The following is a 19,719-nucleotide window of genomic DNA, read 5'->3' as shown; positions in this document are numbered from 1 at the left end:
GTTTTGTGCCGTAAAGAAAGTTTGTTGCCTGTCCCAACAAATCTGTCAAGTGCTGAATGCCAGGCTGTTTTTTGGTTTCAGGCTAAAAAAGTGAAGTAGCTCATTAGGGAAAGGGGGATACCTAGTTAGTTGTACAACTGAATGCTTTGAAATATCTTCCACATTTAACCTAACCCCTCTGAATCAGAGAGGTGCTGGGGGCTGCCTTAACCCACTGTTCGACGGACGTGGATGTCGATTAACGGCCTTGCTCAGGGGTAGTACAGCTTTTTACATTGTCAGCTCGGGGATTCGATCTGGCAACCTTTCAGTTACTGGCCCAACGCTCCTAGCCGCCATGCTATCTGCCGCCCAAAATCAGAGCGCTCTGTTTCTGCCCGAAAGGAGAGGCGTTTGGATATTTCGCACATGCGTTCAGCACTTCAACTGGTATGTATGTACCATGTACAAACCTATAGTTAATACGCTGGCGCTTCTTAGTGGACAGAAATTGTAATTACAGTGTCCGTTGTGCTGCAAGAACAGATTCTATCGACTGAAGAAGAAAAAAAAAGTCAGTCATTTTAGTCTGGGCAACGAAATATTATGAAAAGTTCAACACTTTTGCAAATGCCATTAGTATAGAGAGCATGTAGAAATGCACTTCTAAAGCGTATTTGAAATTACACAGGAAGTACATCCTATAACCTTTCACCCTCTTCAAAAGTGTCATGAGGCTGGCGGGCTAGCTGCTACATTTGTTTACACCGAAGACTAGAATAATTTGCTTATCACACATTGTGTTAACAATTAATTACGTCCGGACTTCTTTCTGTAGGGTAAGATGTAAGAAAAGTAGCGAGCGTTATTCAACAAATCTCACTTAACGTTAGCTAGCTAACGTTAGCTTGCAGCTTAGAATAAACAGCGTTTAGCCCGCGTTTTTAGCTATTTTAGTGTTAGCAATATGTGCTAATATGTGCTATTAACCTACTATATAAGTAGTTTAGATAGCTAACTCATCCAGTTTCACAAGTTAGTCGCCACACTTACTTTTATAACCTCCAATAGCCTTCTTTTGATAAACAAGTGTTGTGTGTAACTAATTTAATTGGCTGGCTAACGTTAGCTCGCCAACGTTAACTAGCTACAGAGTCATTGCAGAACGTGGAGATGGGGTTGGACAGGCTAAATTGAGCTTGCTAGTTGGCTACTCTGTTTGCAATATAATCAACTCCGTTTATGTCCGTACTGCTTTTCATCTGTCGTATAGTTTGTAAGTTAGGGGACATGTCTGTCCGTAAAGTTGCACCTGCGGTGACAGTCTGGTTTGTTTGTGGTTGGATTTTGACCACGGCTGACGTCACAGTGGTGCTGAAATGTTATTTTCATCTTCTCATGCGAATCTCATCAGTCCCACAGTGTCAAACATGCCGTCCACCTTGGGACCCAGCAGTCCTGCTGCTGCCCTTGCGGAAGCGCTGGAGAGCTCCGGCCGGCTCATAGACAGACACCTTCAGGATGACCGCTGCTTCCCTGATCTCTCAGAGCTTCTTAATGTCCCCTCACACAGTAAGTCAAGTAGTTGGCGGTGCAAGGTTATATGTTCAAGTTTGTCATATCAATTCATCTCACAAGACACTTTAGCCCTGATATTTTGGCTGTAGCCAGCTTACTGTGTCTAGAGAGGCTACAGCCACATCTCAGGGCTTAGTTCACTCCGCACTCTGTGTTGCAGACATGCCATCTTTGTCTGGGGGGTCGGACATGGACTACCCTCTTCAGGGACCTGGGCTGATCAGTGTGCCAAACCTCCCTGAACTCAGTGCAGTCCGAAGGGTTCCCCTACCCCCTGAGCTGGTGGAGCAATTCAGCCGTATCCTTTTCAGAGGAAAGGGGGGTACCTAATCAGTTTTTCAACTGAATGCCTTCAACTGAATTGTCTTCCGCATTGAACCCAACCCTTCTGAATCAAAATACACATAGGGAGCTGTGTCTAACTGTCCAGGTCTCACCCATAGAACTCAGAAATGCCTGTGCAGGATTATGTGAACTGTGTAAAACTAACCACCATTTCAGAAAAGCTGCCCAGCCCTTAACCTTCCCCTAACAGATATGCAGTGCAATTGTATGATGGGAGTTTTTCCTGAAATCTGTCGAGCATGGCTCACCATTGACAACGATATCTTCATGTGGAATTATGAGGATGGGTGAGTACCAAGCACTCATAAATTAAGTTAATTAGTAAAAAAAAAAAAAAAAAAACATTGCAAGAGCAGTAAACATGGACCCATTTTCATTGGACACTGTCATCACTTTGTTCCACAGGGGGGACGTTGCATATTTTGACGGGCTCAGTGAAACCATCCTGTCCGTGGGGCTGGTCAAACCTAAAGCAGGTAAAATGGCAACACACTTTCACCTGAGCTGTGTTTTCTTTATTCAAGAATACAACAGCTCTGTAGGTGTTTGGGTTCAAGGCCCAGTGCAGTCATGTGATTTTTCTATGTGAAAACAGTGCCTTCGGAAAGTATTCAGATCACATTACTTTTTCCACATTTTGTTATGTTATTCTAAAATGAATTAAATAACAAAAAATCCTCAGCAATCTACACACAATACCCCCATAATGACGAAGCGAAAACACTTTTTATTTTGTAGCAAATGTATTTAAAAAATTATAAACAGATATACCTTAAGTATTCAGACCTTTTGCTATGAGACTTGAAATTGAGCTCAGGTGCATCCTGTTTCTATTGATCATCCTTGAGATGTTTCTATAACTTGATTGGAGTCCACCTGTGGTAAATTCTTTTGATTGGACATGATTTGGAAAGGCACACACCTGTCTAAATAAGGTCCCACAGTTGACAGTGCATGTCAGAGCAAAAACCAAGCCATGAGGTCGAAGGAATTGTCTATAAGATCCAAGAGAGGACTGTGTCGAGGCACAGATCTGGGGAAGTGTACCAAGTCATTTCTGCAGCATTGAAGGTCCACAAGAACACAGTGGCCTCCATCATTCTTAAATGGAACAAGTTTGGAACCACCAAGACTTTTCCTAGAGCTGGCAGCCCGGCCAAACTGATCAATCGTGGGAGAAGGGCCTTGGTCAGGGAGGTGACAAAGAACCTGATGGTCACTCTGAAAGATCTCCAGAGTTCCTCTGTGATGATTGGAGAAACTTCCAGAAGTTCAAGCATCTCTGCAGCACCACCAATCCGGCCTTTATGGTAAGACTGGCCCGACGGAAGCCACTCCTCAGTAAAAGGCACATGAAAACGTGCTTGGAGTTTGCCAAAAGGCACCTTAAGACTCTCAGACCATGATAAACAAGATTCTCTGGTCTGATGAAACCAAGGTTAAACTCTTTGGCCTGAATGCCAAGTGTCATGTTTGGAGGAAACCTGGCACCATCCCTACAGTGAAGGATGGTGGTGGCAGCATCATGCTGTGGGGATGTTTTTCAGTGGCAGAGACTTGGAGACTAGTCAGGATCAAGGCAAAGATGAACGAAGCGAAGTAAAAAGAGATCCTTGATGAAAATCCACTCCAGAGCGCTCAGGACCTCAGACTGGGGACGAAGGACAAGGACCCTAAGCACACAGGCAAGACGACGCAGGAGTGGCTTTGGGACAAGTCCCTAAATGTCCTTGAGTGGCCCAGCCAGAGCCCGGACTTGAACTCAATCAAACATCTATGGAGAGACCTAAAATCAGCTGTGCAGCAGCGCTCTCCAACCTACCTGACAGAGCTTGAGAGGATCTGCAGAGAAGAACTGGAGAAACTCCCCAAATACAGGTGTGCCAAGCTTGTAGCATCATACCCAAGAAGACTCGATGCTGTAATCGCTGCCAAAGGTTCTTCAACAAAGTACTGAGTAAAGGGTCTGAATACTTACGTATATGTGATATTGACATTTTTTTATTTGTATAAATTGTGCAACATTTTCTAAAACGATTTTTGCTTTGTCATTATAGGGGGGGTAAACGAATTATTACATTTTAGAATGAGGCTGTAACCAGAGAGCTGGTTGAGAGCATGCTAAGAGTGCTAAGATAAAGAGACTTTCTTTGAAGAATCTCAAATATAAAATATTTTTTGATTTGTGTAACACTTTTTTTTGGATACTACATGATTCCATATGTGTTATTTAATCATTTTAAAGTATTCACTATTCTACAATTTAGAAAATTGTGAAAAATACAGGAAAACCCTGGAATGAGTAGGTGTCCAAACCTTTGACTGGTACTGTGTATAGATATTATGTACACCTATCAAGTACCGGGTCAGACCCCCCTTTGCCTACAGAACAGCCTGAATCCTCTGGGGCATGGATTCTACAATGTGCCGGAAAAGTTTGTTGACAGGAAAACATTCCTTACACCACCGCCACCAGCATGTACCAATGACACCAGGCAAGATGGGTTCATGGACTCATGCTGCTTTCGCCAAATCCTGATTCTGTCATCAGCATGACTCCACAGCATTCGTCGGACCAGGCAATATTTTCCCACTCCTTAGTTGTCCAGTGATTCCGTGTCCACTGGAGCCGGTTCTTCTTGTTTTTAGCTTATAGGAGTGGAACCCGGTCTGGTCGTCTGCTGCGACAGCCTATCTGACAAGGATCAACGAATTGTGCGTTCTGATATGCTGCTCGGCACACCTGTTGTACTGCATAATTATTTGCCTGTCTGTGGCCCGCCTGTTAGCTGGCACGATTTTTGCCATTTTCCTTCGACTAGCTGTTTTCACCCACAGGACTGTCGCTGATTGGATGTTATTGGTTTGTTGAACTATTCTCTGTGAACCCTAGACACTGTCGTACGTGGAAAGCCCAGGATGGAGGCCGTTTCTGAGATACTTGAACCGGCGTGCCTGGCACCGATCGTACCGCGCTCAGTCACTTAGGTCACTAGTTTCACATTCTAGCATTCAATCAAACATTAAGTGAATGCTTCAATACCTGTCTACCTGCTTTATATAGCAGGCCACGGCCAAGTGAATCACTGTCTGTAGGAGCGAGCCTTTTTTGTGAACAGGGTGGTGTACCTAATAAACTTATTTCCACACTGAGGCTGGAATAAAATTGTGAAAACGATAATGCCCATTTAGTGTAAGAGCTGTTTGGGGGGGGAAAGCCTGATATTTCAACCTGTTGTGACGGAATAGAGTTTTTGCCTGCCTGGTGACATCACCAGGCTGTAAATTATTTAATAGACCAATAAGAAAGTGTTCCAAACCTCTTTGCCAATAACGGCTAGTTTTCCCCTCCCCACTCAGACAACTCCCAGACAGTCCTAGCATAATTTTAGCTTGAGAAATTCCTCTTCGCTAAGAAGCTATTTTTGTGTCTTGTTTTCAATCTTAAATGGTCAAACATCTAAGAGTACGGTACTTAATTGTTACCCAAAAACATTTGATATTGAGATAAAAATGGCTGCATTGGACCTTTTTTAACTTAATTTTTTCCACAGGGATTTTCCAGCCACACATCCACTTCCTGTTGGTCCTAGCCACTCCTGTGGATGTAGTGATCCTGGGGCTCAGCTTTCCTAAAGCTCAGGCAGGTGAGTAATGATGATCCTCCTAGACCTGAAGCACACAAAAGTGTCATCAATACGTGAAGTATTGAAGTATTGACCTGAAGTGTCATCAATACGGCATACAGTTTTGAAATTGGTTGATTGGTTTAATTATGTTTGTGTTGTTGGTATTATTATTAAAGTCCTACTCCAGTCTCCTTTTCACCTAATTTAACACCTTATTTACTTAAGGGAATATTTTGGCAATGAGGCAGATTAACTCCTGGACACCATTTTTGTCTCTGATTGTAGTTGCTAACTAGCTGTTGTGCAATTGCTATCTAAGCATGCTAGCGGATACCCATAGACTTCCAATCATGTTTATGCTAGTTAGCATTGGCCCCCGAAACTACCTCTAACTTCATTCATACTTGACAAAGACAAAAATGGTATCCAGGTGTTCATCTGACTCTGGGGAAGTAGGTAAAGGGGCCTCATTGCCAAAATCTCAAAGTATCCCTTTAACAAATGGCACATCTCAATAGGTGTCCCGGGTGTCCTCGTGACATGGCACAAGTGGGGGGTGCTCTTTTCCTCTTTTGTTCTCTATTGTTCCTCAAGCAAGATGGGAGGATAATGACATCACAAAGTCACCATCAGTCCAACTGCTTGAATGACCTACTCCTTGAATTTTGCAGTTGCCTAAACACTGATGAAACATATTTTTTTACCCTTTAGCAGTGTTGTAAAAATACTTTGAAGTACTGCTTAAGTTGTTTTTTGGGGTATCTTTACTATTTTATATTTGACAACTTTTACTTCACTACATTCCGAAAGAAAATAATGTAGTTTTTACCCAACACATTTTCTCTGGCACCTAAAAGTACTCAATACATTTTGAATGCTTAGCAGGACAGGAAAATGATCCAATTCACACACTTAACAAGAGAACATCCTGGTCATAGCTACTGTAGGGCTGGGCGGTACACCGTATTTTACTATATATCGGTATTGATGCAGGGACCGGTTTGGGTTTTTACTTTACCTTCTATAACGGTATTTTAATGTTTGGTTTGTTAAATGTAATACGCCTTGTGTAACGTCCAATTTTATAGTTTACTCTGCTACTTGAGTCATCTCGCTCCCGCTCCCGCTCTCGCTCCCTCTCTCTCTCCATGCCGCTTTCCACACAGACCTAGTGCCACCCCGTCACTCAAGGAGCGCATTTGTTGTTGCTTGACCACGAGACACTTTCGTTCAGTCTGCATGGTCAATGCAGCACATAAAACAATGTTGATGACAACGATGGTGTTTCCACTTTGATCTTAATATAAATCCACAAGCGTTATATAATTACAATATTAGTTTGTGTTTCTTACATCTAGTTTGTATTTTCTTAGCAAGTTAAGCTAAATTGTGTTAGCTGACTAACTAGCTAACAAAAGTACTGAGTCAGAGCAAACGTAGCTAGCTAATACCGCCTGATACCATTACTGGTGGAGGCTTAAATCAGCATGTTTGTGCAACAGTATCTTCTAAATCAAAGCGGAATAGGCGAAGCATGAATATGTTGGCTATATGAATAAAGATTTAATGTAGCCAAAGATTATAGGGACCCCTAGGAAACACTGAACATCACTTTGGTTCCTACCTATGTCACAATAACTCGTCTATGGCATTTTCATTCGTTGTCATGTCAAACACTGTATTCAAAGTGCCCACTTTTATTTATATTCTAACTATAGAATTATAATAAATTATATTTACATGATTCCAAAAGTTCACCCAAGGGTTTTGATCGCAATTGCAACAGTTGGTTAAATAAGGCCTAGTATTTTTGCGTATATCGTGGCAGTATGGAAATTCTCAAATGAGTGCAGGAAATACTTTTAGGTGTATGTTTAAATTGAACAGTATAAAACAATCCGAATGGAAACGCCCATTGAAGTAATTTAGAATATATGTGTTGTCACACACTACTCGTAAAGCCAACTTTTAATCAAAAGCATAAAATACCATCATACCGTCAAAAATGTGAAAAATACCATGATAAATTTTGGCCTATCGCCCAGCCCTACCCTACTGCCTCTGATCTGGCGGACTCACTAAACACACATGCTTAGTTTGTAAATTGTGTTGGAGTGTGCCACTGGCTATCGGTAAATAAAGAAAATGGTGCCATTTGGTTTGCTTAATATAAGGAATTTGAAAGTATTTGTACTTTAAAACCAAAGTATATTTAAAACCAAATACTTTTAGACTTTTTTTAATTTTCTATAAAGTTATCTTTTACTTTTACTCAAGTATGACATTTGGGTACTTTTTCCACCACTGCCCTTTAGTCTGTGTGTGTGTACTTTACTGTATTTATACTTGGGATATCGCTTTTCAACAGGAAAAGTATAAAAATCACTGGAGGATGTCTTTAACCCACCATGGACTACTTCAGAAATTGATCTACTCTCTCTCAACTTCTCTTTCCTCTGTTCCTCTCTTTATCAGGGTTGAATGACAGCATGTCTGGAGGGATGCAGTTACTACCAGACCCGCTGTACTCCATCCCCACAGACAACACCTACCTCCTGGCCATCACTTCCACCGACCTGGGCCGCATCTTCCTGGCAGGGAAAGATGGCTGCCTGTATGAGGTAGCCTACCAGGCCGAGGCAGGCTGGTTCAGCCAACGCTGTAAGAAGATTAACCACTCCAAAAGCAGCCTGTCCTTCCTAGTCCCCTCTCTGCTCCAGTTCTCCTTCTCTGAGGACGGTAAGGATAGTTCGGAGGCTCCTTGTGGAATTGGAACTTTCTTATGCTCTAGTTCTTGAATTGAATTTGACAACTTTTCTATCTTGGTGCCCCACAGACCCGGTAGTGCAGATTGCCATTGACAACTCCCGTAACATACTCTTCACCCGCTCAGAGAAGGGGGTTCTACAGGTACACAATTCATAAGTTTAACTATTTGAATGGTAGCACTGTAGTAAATATCAATATGTTTATTTGAGGATTTGTGGAATTGGATGATGCTTTGGGTAGAACTTTGTCAGACATTTCAAAATGTTCTATTTAGAACAGGGGTTCCCAAATTTATTTCATCCACGACCCCATTTTGATATCTGAAAATTATGTGATTAACAGCCAGTGTTTACTTTTTTATTTGGGACTATTGCAGTCAATTGCAAAACATTGTAACAGTATTTCTGATTGTCTTGTCAACTCACCATCACATACTTTTAATTTGGGCCTATAACAGCCAATTGCTAATTGGACTGACATAATGTATCCTATCTCATCACCACTGAGATCGGTGTCCTTCATTCATGTCGCATTGGAGCTGCTGAAGGTCAGGGGGCGTGGTCAACAGTGCGCACCTCATCTCTGCTGTCACATCCAACCTGGATCGATATTTGGTTTTAATGCAGACAAGAGCAATTAATCCAGCTTCACACAGATGTGAGTTGGCAAAGGGTACCATGAGTTTTAACGCTCTGAGAGAGACTGCAGGGTATTCCCTTCTGAGTCAGGAACCAAAACTCCTCCGTGATGGACCCGTCAATGCTTTGTCTGCAGCATATGTCCACATGACTGCTCGAAAGGCCGCACTTGACTGTTGCACTTGGATTATTCTGATTCAAGCGCATTTCCCCACGATCTAAGGGTACTCTGGTTGAGTTTTATCTTTTAGATTTCAATAGTTTAAATTTAGATTTTTAAGTTTAACCACGTTACAATGATTTTGAGATACAATGACGATACGTAATTTGAATGCGCAAAAAAATCAGGATTTTGGAAATTCTCCCACGACCCCATTTTCATATCAGGCGACTCCACGTGGGGTCGCGACCCCTAGTTTTGGGAAACGCTGAATTAGGACCTTGAGTTAAAAGCTGATGTTGTCTGTTCCAGGTGTATGATCTGGGTGTGGATGGGCAGGGTATGAGCCGTGTGGCGGCCATGTCACAGAGTTCCATCGTGGCTGCAGCAGGAAACGTTGCCAGGTCCGTCAGCTACTCCTCACCTCTGGTTAAATCCAGAGTGCTAGTGAATGGTTCAGATGGTCAAAGCTCCTCACTGCTTGAGAACAAATCCAAATTAATCTCTTTGTTCTTTTATATCGCTCCATATAGGACCATAGATCGCTCTGTGTTTAAACCCATCATACAGATCTCTGTGATAGACAGATCGGAGTCGTCCGACTGCCACCTGCTGGCTGTCACTCATGCAGGTAAGGAGACGGACTGACATGGGAGAGGATATAGAGGCCATACTGATTTTCTTTTCATTGCAGAATAAGTATGTACAAAGACCTTATGTAGGTCTCTATCTCTGCTTTTAGGAGTGCGTCTCTACTTCAGCACTGCTCCCTTTGCCCCACCACATGTCAAGCAGCCAGGGGCACGCCCTTGTCTGCTTGCTCTGGTCCATGTCCGCCTGCCTCCAGGCTTCTCTGCCTCCTCCACCCTGCAGAAGCCTGCCAAGGTCCACAAGGCTCTGCACAGCAAAGGTAAAAGCCACCCTGCAGTCTATACGCTATCCTGTTATAAATGGTCCTCCTAAAGGTTTACTCATGTGTCTCTGGTGTTGATCCCTACAGGAGTTCTCCTGATGGCAGCGTCTGAGACTGAGGACAGTGACATCCTGTGGTGCATCAACCATGACTCCTTCCCCTTTAAGAAACCCCTGATGGAGGCTCAGGTGGGAGCTGAGGGAGTGAGGGTCATAGTTAATTAGAGATGTAAAACCTCATCTGCTTTAGAGCTGACATTAGACACTCTACTATGTGTAGTCAAAAACCCCGCTTACTTTGCAATGCATATGCTATGATTTAGTTTCCTTTTAAATGTAGTATTTGTTTGGCTTCAAAGAATATTATAGCTCATATTGTCTGTGTATATCATTGCAGATGATGTCCAATGTAGATGGCCACTCCTGGGCACTTTGTGCCATCAAGGAGGAGAAGGCACCTAAAATCTCTACCCCCCTGAATAAGGATCAGGTTCCCCTCACTGACTCTCCTGTCGTGGTGCAGCAACACAATGTCCCTCCGCAGAAATTTGTCCTTCTCTCTGCCAAGGTACGGTCAAGATTTTCCGGCTTAGTTTGTACTGCGTGAATGGCACTGTAAATTCACACGGTCGATGAAACTTGTTCACTCTTGTCTGTCATTTTGTGAACAAATGTCTATACATGGGTTGTTATTCATGGTCTTCCAGGGAAGTCACATCTTCCACAAGTTGCGGCCGGTGGACCAGCTGCGCCACCTACTGGTGAGCGGTACTGGTGGCGAGAGTGAAGAAGTCGAACGCTTCTTCAAACTGCACAGGGTAGAGGAGTCTCTCATTACTCATTGTCTTGTTACTGCAAGCATTGCTACACACACTCTTTCTTTCTCTGTTTGTTGATCTAACCCTCCTCTTCACCTCAGGAGGAGCAGGCGTGTGCCACTGCTCTGATAGTAGCCTGTTCCAGTGCTGCCTGCGACAGAGAGGTGTCTCAGTGGGCCACCAGAGCCTTCTTTAGGTATGGAGGAGAGGCTCAGATGAGGTTCCCCTCGGCTCATTCTGCTCCTAGCAACGTCGGAGCGCTGTTCGGCTCTCCTGTACCAGGTGAGGCGCATCTGAGGAAGGATTTCTGCTTAAAGCCAAATTCCCATTCCCGAATTCCCATTCGTTGTAGCATGCCAATGGCAATAATGCCCTAGTCGAAATCCCTTGTATAAGTTGTACACAGTGCGTTGCAATTAGACTGCTCATGAATGAGAAGTTGTCTGTCGGCATCACTTGTCTTACTTCCTGCCTGCCTGTTGTTTTAGGGTCCCCTATGCCGGTTGGTAGCAGTCCAATGCCTAACCCTAGTTTCTTAGCAACGCCTGTTCCAGGTACACTGCCCTTTTTTCGGTCTTTTTTGTTGTTGCAGAGTGCCTTGCCCGTCGACAGTACTCAACACATTCACCCACTGAATATTAGCAACATTCGAGTGTTTAATGTCTGTGTGCCCTGACAACAATCTCTTAGGTATGATGCCCCAGAGTGTGTCTACGCCCTATATACCCGCCACGCCCATGCCCTCCGCCCCCATCACTGGCATGTCTTCTGGGCCAGAGGTGGTCTTCTCAGGGAAACACAATGGCATCAGTGTCTACTTCGCACGCATAATGGGGTCAGTCCCCTCACCTGGATAGCGTACTGTACTCAGGCCTCGCTTCCGTACTCGGGAAATGCAATATTTTTACTTTGTACTGGACTGAGAGACGTTTCACTTATAGCGTGACTTCACTAACTTGTGAACGTTATTGATTAACAGTAATATCTGGGACGGGAGTCTTGCTGTTGAGAAGACCATCAGTAAAGGAAATCAGGCTGTCAGTATTGTGAGTATTGCATTAACAGCATATTACAGTCCTCCTTTGCAAGTTCATTTGAGGATGATCAATCTCTCTCTCTCTTTCTCCCCCAGTTGGAGAGCACAGCCAGCTCATCTGATCTGGAGTCAGTTCTTCTGGAGCTCCGTGGTCTGAAGGACTTCCTGGATAAGAACTCCCAGTTCAGCCCCTCGTCTCTGGGGGCAGCCAGGTAAGACAGAGCCTTGGACCCTGCCTTTCCCCATGTCCAAGACCTGGGCTGGCTGCTTTATGGGAGGTACTATATATCCACACTTCTATGGTCATCTAGTGAAATGAATAGTATTTGATTTGCATGTTGAACTCCACCCATCTGCAGTTTCAGCTCTCCAGCCAATCTGCAGCAGCGTCTGCTGGGCTTCATGCGGCCTGATGGAGGAGCCAGTTCTCAGCAGGTCCAGCAGGAACTCCAGAGGAAGTACCACAGTAAGTAATGTGTGGATGTTAAACTATCATTCCAAATCAAGGAGCAACTAGAATGACCGCATTGTTGGAGTAGAATTCTAACACCAGTGAGAACACACTATTCTTATATTTTGGGGTCTCTGTACTCTGTGACTACTCTTTCTCTCTCTTCCCCGTCCACAGCCGAGGCTCAGGCCTATGAGAAGATGTCCCTGCAGGGTATCCAGCAGCTGGTGCATCGCTCCTGTCAGACCCTGGCCCTGTGGAAGCTGCTGTGTGACCACCAGTTCAGCATCATCATCTCTGAACTACCCATGGTAAGCTTCCAGCACCAATGACCTCACTGGGGACTGGTTTCCCGGGCACAGGTTAAGCCTAGTCCATTCTCCGTTGGGATAGATTTTTAATCCAGTACCAGGCTTAATCTGTCCGGGAAACCAGCGCTGGATATTCAGGATGTGCAGGATTACATTGTGCTGTCAGTCAGACTAATTCATCTAATTGGTTAATCAACACACACTCCCATCCGTATTTATTTGAACAGTGCAGCTAAAATGTGTAAATTTGTGTCTATACTCCAGCATTTTGGATTTGAGATCAAATGTTTCAAATGAGGTGACAGTACAAAATGTCACCTTTCATTAGAGGGTATTTTAATAGATATCTGTTTAACCGTTTACAAATGTAAGCACGTTATGCCTCTAGTCTCCCTCCCCTATTGTTGTTAATGGTGAGAGGTTAGCGTTTTGGTTGGGTATGGTCTTTGTTCCTCTAACTTTCTCACTTCATAATTAGTCATGATTACCCGTAACCATAGCAGCATCCACATTAATGTAGACGTGTTCAGAAACATCTATTATTATTTACAATAAAAGTGACTAAAAATGACAATACATTATTTACCATTCATTTGTATTGGGCACAACAAAATCCGAAATGCAACCAAAACGAACTGCGAAAGCATCCAAGAAGTTTGGAGTCACAAGCTTGATGCAGTTAAGGAATGATAGGAATATGGGACCAAATACTACACTTAACTACACTGAACAAAAATATAAATGCAACATGCAAAGTGTTGATCGCATGTTTCATGAGCTGAAATAAAAGATCCCAGAAATGTTCCATACGCACAAAAAGCTTATTTCTCTTCTCTGGAATGTCCACCAGAGCTGTTGCTATGTATGATATGTGTGAACATTCCCTCAAATAAAAGGTGACATTTTGTATTGTCACAGCATATGAAACATTTGATCTCAAATCCAAAATGCTGGAGTGTGGAGACAAATTTCTACATTTTAGCTTCACTGTCCAAATAAATACGGAGGAGGGTGTATTTCTGAAGTCTTTTTGTAAAGATGTCTCCCTTGTCTCCTGTTTGTAACCCATGTGTGACTTGTAATAGGAGTTCCAGGACCAGATAAAGGGGGTGAGTTTTAAGGACGTGGTGATCCGGGGTCGAGAGCTGACCGGAGCTCTGATCACAGCCCTCATCAACGTCTACATCAAAGACTCCGCCTCTGTAGATGCCATCAGCACCCACCTTAGAGACATCTGTCCTTTGCTGTACAGCAGCGACGACAGCGTCTGCTCAAAGGTAGTCTACAAACACACGCGCTGTGTTTTTATTTGTCTATATGACAGGGAAGATGTCCATCCAATTTTGACTACAAGGTTAATTCCCATCTGCAGTCCCTGGGCAAAGTTTGATAGCATCCACTGTTGCCTCCTCAGTCTTCTTTTTCCCTTTACAACTGTATCTCAGAACTAAATCTCCCCCTCCCTCTGTCCCTCCCAGGCTAATGAGTTGCTGCAGGGCTCCAGACAGATCCAGACTAAGATCGATAAGGAGAGAACACTGAGAGAGTCACTACAACTCTACCAGCTGATCAGCCAACACACAGACCTGCCACTGGTCTGCTCCCAGTACAGACAGGGTAAGGCTCTACACACCTGGCCATCACACTAATACTATTTGAAATGTCCTTGACTCTTCGTGCTTAGTGTGGATGGGACGCTAAGGGTGTTTCTTTCTCTCAGTGCGTTTTTATGAGGGGGTGCTTGAGCTGTGCCTGACTGCAGCAGATAAGAAGGATCCTCAGAGGCTGGGACCTCACTTCTATAAGAACGGAGAACCAGAGGAGGACCAGGCTGGAGCACTGGCCTTCCAGGAGAGGTAACTAACCACATGTTCACGTTGATCATGAGACTGTGGTAATAGAGATCTGCTAAGGGACGTCCTGGCCCTTTTATTTTCTCCCTTGTGCTGACAGACTGACCACCCCCTCGTCTCCTCCTGTAGGTTGTCATGCTATAAGTGCATCACAGACACCATGCAGGAGCTGGTGAACCAGAGTAAAGCTGCTCCTCAGTCTCCCAGTGTCCCTAAGCAGCCAGGACCCCCTGTTATGACCTCTGACCCCAACATGCTGAGTAATGAGGATGCCACCGCCCACGTAAGTGCTGTGTGGGGGAGACTGTTACCCCCAATAACAATAATAGGAATTTGTTTACAAAAATAATAATAGCATTATTTTTTAGTATAAGGCTGAAAATGTTTAGTCCAAAGATTTTGGCCTCAATTCATTCATGCTATGGATGAGATCGCATGATCTTCTCGTTCTCCCTGGCAGTTTGAGCAGGTCATTGGTCTGGCCCAGAGGTCACAGGATGAACTCTTCCACATAGCCCTCTACAACTGGCTGATACAGGCTGACCTCACCGACAAGCTTCTGGAGGTAAGAACCTTCTGGCATTGTCCCACAGTCACAGCCTGAGATGCCTGGTTCTGTTCTTTATAGTGGATGAGTATGTTGCATTAAACTGATCTTTTGTCGTGGTTTATTATCGTCTGTCTCTCTCTCTGTTTCTCTGTGTGTGTCCGCTATCCAGGTGAACTCTCCATACCTGGAGGAACACCTGATGCACATGATCAAGCAGGACCAGAGTAAGGTGCGGAACATGGACCTGCTGTGGCGGTACTATGAGAAGAGCCGTAGCTTTGGCAAGGCAGCTCACGTCCTGGCCAGGCTCGCGGACATGCACAGGTACGACCTAACAGCCCCCCGAGTCTTAATGTGCCATTTCCACACACTGTGTGTCTCAGTGGTAGAGCCCGGCGCTACCACTGACATATGAAAATGGCCTCATTCGTGTTGATTCTGAGCGGCGTTAAAATGGAGTACGAACATCTTATACATGTGTCTGTCTGTGTGCAGTACTGAGATCTCCCTGAAGCAGAGGCTGGAGTACATTTCCAGGGCCATCCTGTCAGCCAAGAGCTCCTCTTGCATCTCTGCTCAAGGAGCCGAAGGGGAGTTCCTGCATGAGCTGGAGGAGAAGATGGAGGTACGGGGGAGGGGAAATAACTCCTCGCTGAATTTTTAGGTTTTGACCCCTTTTTGATAAGGTTTAGATTTGGGCTCTGTCAACTCTAGCTGATATTGTTGGTCCTGCCTCCCAGGTGGTGCGTATTCAGGTCCAGATCCAGGAGACTCTGAGCAGACGTTACTCCCAGCATCCCTCTGTACAGGGAGCCATGTCACAACTGGATTCCGAGCTTATGGACATCACCAAGGTAACGGTGCATGGATATCTAACATTGCCCCTCACTCCAATAGTTCTGTTTGGTAATACATTTTCCTCCCGTACAGCAAATGTTTTAATACCCCTGTCCTTTGTCCTCCTATCTAGCTGTATGGGGAGTTTGCAGATCACTTCCGGTTGTCTGAATGCAAATTGGCCATCATCCACTGTGCTGGTCACTCTGACCCCATCCTGGTGCACTCTCTGTGGCAGGAGATCATGGAAAAAGGTGTGTACAGACAAGTGCTCCTGACGTTATCCAACGTGTTTGTCTCTTGCGTAGTTAAGGAATAGACCTAACTACTCCGAAACTGGGTGGTTGGTTACGTGTAGTCTTACAAAGCTATACATGTTAATTTCTCTGATAATCATAAAAACTAGATTGTATCCACTTCCTTATTTCCCTTTTTGTCGCAAAGAGATGTATGGAGATGGCAAATTATCTCTCAATTGTGCTCCCCGTGCGCTCAAGACGCCATAATGGGACAGATCCAACGTTGCGGTCTCCATACATCTCTATGCGACAAACGGAAGTGGATAGAATGTAGATTTTATGATTATCAGAGAAATGAACATATTGGTAAAATATTGATAACGATGTATAGCTTTGTAAGACTATAAATGACCAACCACCCAGTTTCGGAATAGTTAGGTCTATTCCCCTGCTTTTGAGAGGAGCTGGCTACTGTACCGGGAGACTTCACGGAATTGCGTTAAGCTAACAATTTGCTAGCTTCAATAATCTCCAAACTGCACTCGGGCATAAAATGGTATCCATGAGTTCGTCTGGCTCTGGGTAAGTAGATAAACAACCTAAATCTCGAATTCTGTTATTTGTCCTTCATTCCAGAGCTGGGTGACAGTGTGGCCATGAGTCCAGCTGACAGGATGAGAGCTCTGAGTCTCAAACTGGTGTCTCTGGGGAAAATCTACGCAGGAACACCCAGATACTTTCCTCTAGGTAAAACCACAGGCCTACTTTTGTTTATTCAGCCAATTCTTTGATTCTCCTCTATGTAAGACATCCATGCTTAGTGTAATTACATTAGCAGTTCATTATGTATGTCTCAGGTGTTATGTCTATAGGGTCTGGATGTCTAATCTGTAATTGCTTCATTATCCACCAACACCTGTCCTATGTTGTCTCCTACCATTGAACTACAGAGATGGGCAAATTGTTTAATGTACAGTACTTTTCCACTGTCTTGTCTCCAGAATTCCTGGTGAAGTTTTTGGAGCAGGAGGTGTGTCATCTGAATTGGGACGTGGGCTTTGTCACCTTCACCATGCAGGAGATAGGAGTACAGCTCCCCCGTCTGCTGGAGGTCTACGACCAACTTTTCAAGACACGGGTATATCGCTCAATTAAATTCGATGACCATTATTCATCCCTGAGGGGCAATTATTGCTGGCAGTTTTGGGATACAAATAGATAAAGATACTCTTAATAATAAAGGGTTATTATAAAATCATATTTTGCACCTTTTCAACTTGAGCATTATTTGATTAATTAATAAGGTTTTGTAGATATTAAAAGACTGAATGTCTCGAACTGTGGCTGTGTCTCCCAGGATCCGTGTTGGCAGCGTCTGAAGAAACCTCTCCACCTGGTAGAGTGTATACATGTGCTGCTGTCAGGATACGTAGAGGACCCCAGCAGAGTACCAACATATGACCGGTAACTAACCAATCGCCACGTGTGTTAACCGTTGCTGCTCTCTTCATTATGCAATGCTTCTCATTTGAAAACATATCAACCCGTGTACGTATGTAGTCATGACAATTATTGTTTGTAAACCGGTTTAAAATGTATCTCTAATTTATCTAATACGCTCAGTCTAACTCCTATTTCTCCTTCCTCGTCTTGTCAGACGGCGGTTCACTAATGTGTGTCTGGATAACATCTGTGGTTACCTGGTGGAGCTGCAGTCCCTGAGTCCTAACTCTACCCTGCGGCTCACCATCGGCAACTTCAAGGCCCTGCAGGCCAAGCTGGAGAAAGTTCACTGAGGAGGTTCCCAGGGGTCACAGGAAGATCAGCAAGTAAAGAGACAGAATGAAACTGGTTTACAGTTCTGAATAACATGACTCTTCTGTATATCTCCTGTTCTGGCTGGTGTTTGATAGTGGAGTGATATTGAGAATACAGTTAGGTTTCTCAGACTGCAGTTGCGTCGCAAAGGACTACACCCCCGCATTTCTCATGAAGGGGTTATTGACCAGCTCACTACACCCCTGTCTTCAGACTTTTTACATCCTATTTTTAACTTATTTTCTAAGTACAGTATGCATTTGTTTTGTGATATAAGCCTAGAAGTGAAGACAACTTATTGGTGGCTGTCTGAGGGAATAGTATTGGTTTCACAAATTAATGTTAGGCAAACATGAACTGTTGTCATACACAGAATTAGGGGACAATACTTTACAGGGATGGGATCGTCATTTACATATGGAGTTACTGTACTTATGTGGGTAAAATATATAGAATGTACGTATGTAGAGGAGAAATGCACTTACATGATTGCTGTGATGGTTTTGTCATTTGTTTAAACTTGAATCCACATGCTGGATATCACGCTGATATCATTCATGAGTGTCTTTCCTTCTACATGCCTGCCATGATTCAGGCCTAAGTATTTGTTCCATGGACATTAGCCTCTGATGCGAGCTGAGGACGCTGTCTTAATCACTCCACTCATTTAAACCCAGTTTAATCCCCCCCACAGTTTAGATGTCAAGAAGACTGTTAAGCTGACAGTGTTTGGCTTTCTGTACCAATCAACCTCCGTAATACAGAGTAAAATATTGGTACTCCTAACATTATGCTAAGAATGCATTCTCTGCCAAAGGTTTATAATAACTTAACCTTACTTTTACATGTTTTGTTAGTATTTCTTATTTTTCTGAATGACTTAACACCTTAATCAGTGTGTCTGCTTTTGGCTGACTAGTTAAATGGCATTTAATTGACTGTATGAGTGTTGTACTCAACTGAGATTTCAGGGATGAGACAGAAATCCTCGATCCATGCCTTGTATAAGGGTGCTGTTCAAGTAGTTTTACTCTGAGAACTCAGGCCTGCAATGAGCAATTTTATAAAATAAGCCAATTTTACATACATAGAATAATTTAAATTCGTCATAGTTTTTTGGTTTAAGATTGTATTGGAAAAAATGTATAATAAAATTTGCAACCTGTTCAGTAAATAAAAAATAAACACTGATTTGAACTCTTTGCACAAGTGAATGTTCACAGATATCCATGTATGGGTCCCGTTGTGATATAAACTGGCCACAGTGTATCTAGTTTATCCATCTAGTACTGGGTGAGCCCCCCTTACCTCCACAACAGCCTGAATTCTTCGGGGCGTGGACATGTCGCTCAATTGGTATCAAGGGACCTAACGTCTGCCAGAAACATTACAACACCGGTACCAGCCTGTAGTGTTGATACCAGGCCGGATGTGGCCTTGGAATCATGCTGCTTACGCCAAATCCTGACTGCCATAGGCATGATGCAACAGGAACCGGGATTTGTCGGACCAGGTAATGTTTTGTCCACTGTTGGTGATCGTGTGCCCAATGGAGCCGCTTGTTGTTTTTAGGTGATAGGAGTGGAACCCAGTGTGGTCGTCTGCTGCAATAGCCCATTCGTAACAAGGACCGGCGAGTTGTTCGTCCCCGAGATGCCGTTCTGCACACCACTGTTGTACTGTGCTGTTATTTGCCTGTTTGTGGGCTGACTTGTTAGCTAGCTCGATTCTTGCCATTCTCCTTCGACCTCTCTCATCAACAAGCTGTTTTCGCCCACAGGACTCCCGCTGACTGG

General features: G+C 43.9%; 1 protein-coding gene across 4 annotated transcripts; it reads left to right on the top strand.

Moving 5' to 3' along the window:
• The first annotated feature begins 682 nt into the window (after window positions 1-682).
• On the top strand, window positions 683-19,120 carry LOC129818663 (nuclear pore complex protein Nup155-like). Of its 4 annotated transcripts, none has more exons than XM_055874781.1 (34): window positions 683-818; window positions 1,394-1,551; window positions 1,718-1,855; window positions 2,093-2,189; window positions 2,308-2,378; window positions 5,457-5,549; window positions 8,007-8,270; window positions 8,368-8,441; window positions 9,411-9,502; window positions 9,632-9,729; window positions 9,841-10,008; window positions 10,099-10,199; window positions 10,408-10,578; window positions 10,718-10,828; window positions 10,930-11,110; window positions 11,317-11,382; window positions 11,519-11,663; window positions 11,808-11,874; window positions 11,961-12,076; window positions 12,224-12,330; window positions 12,493-12,626; window positions 13,712-13,903; window positions 14,105-14,243; window positions 14,347-14,482; window positions 14,609-14,762; window positions 14,940-15,044; window positions 15,199-15,353; window positions 15,525-15,654; window positions 15,770-15,883; window positions 16,000-16,120; window positions 16,742-16,852; window positions 17,107-17,243; window positions 17,463-17,569; window positions 17,763-19,120. In XM_055874781.1, the coding sequence occupies exons 2-34, from the start codon at window positions 1,410-1,412 to the stop codon at window positions 17,899-17,901; spliced, it is 4,176 nt and encodes a 1,391-aa protein (XP_055730756.1). In that variant the 5' UTR covers window positions 683-818; window positions 1,394-1,409; the 3' UTR covers window positions 17,902-19,120. The 4 variants fall into 4 exon arrangements, with proteins under 4 accessions (XP_055730756.1, XP_055730757.1, XP_055730755.1 ...); XM_055874782.1 differs by having other exon boundaries at window positions 683-825; XM_055874780.1 differs by having other exon boundaries at window positions 683-1,551.
• The last annotated feature ends 599 nt before the right edge of the window (window positions 19,121-19,719 follow it).

This window comes from Salvelinus fontinalis, chromosome 21 (assembly GCF_029448725.1).
Source record: "Salvelinus fontinalis isolate EN_2023a chromosome 21, ASM2944872v1, whole genome shotgun sequence".
In the NCBI taxonomy this organism is placed as follows: Eukaryota; Metazoa; Chordata; class Actinopteri; order Salmoniformes; family Salmonidae; genus Salvelinus; species Salvelinus fontinalis.
This window is presented reverse-complemented; position numbering and strand designations above follow the sequence as displayed.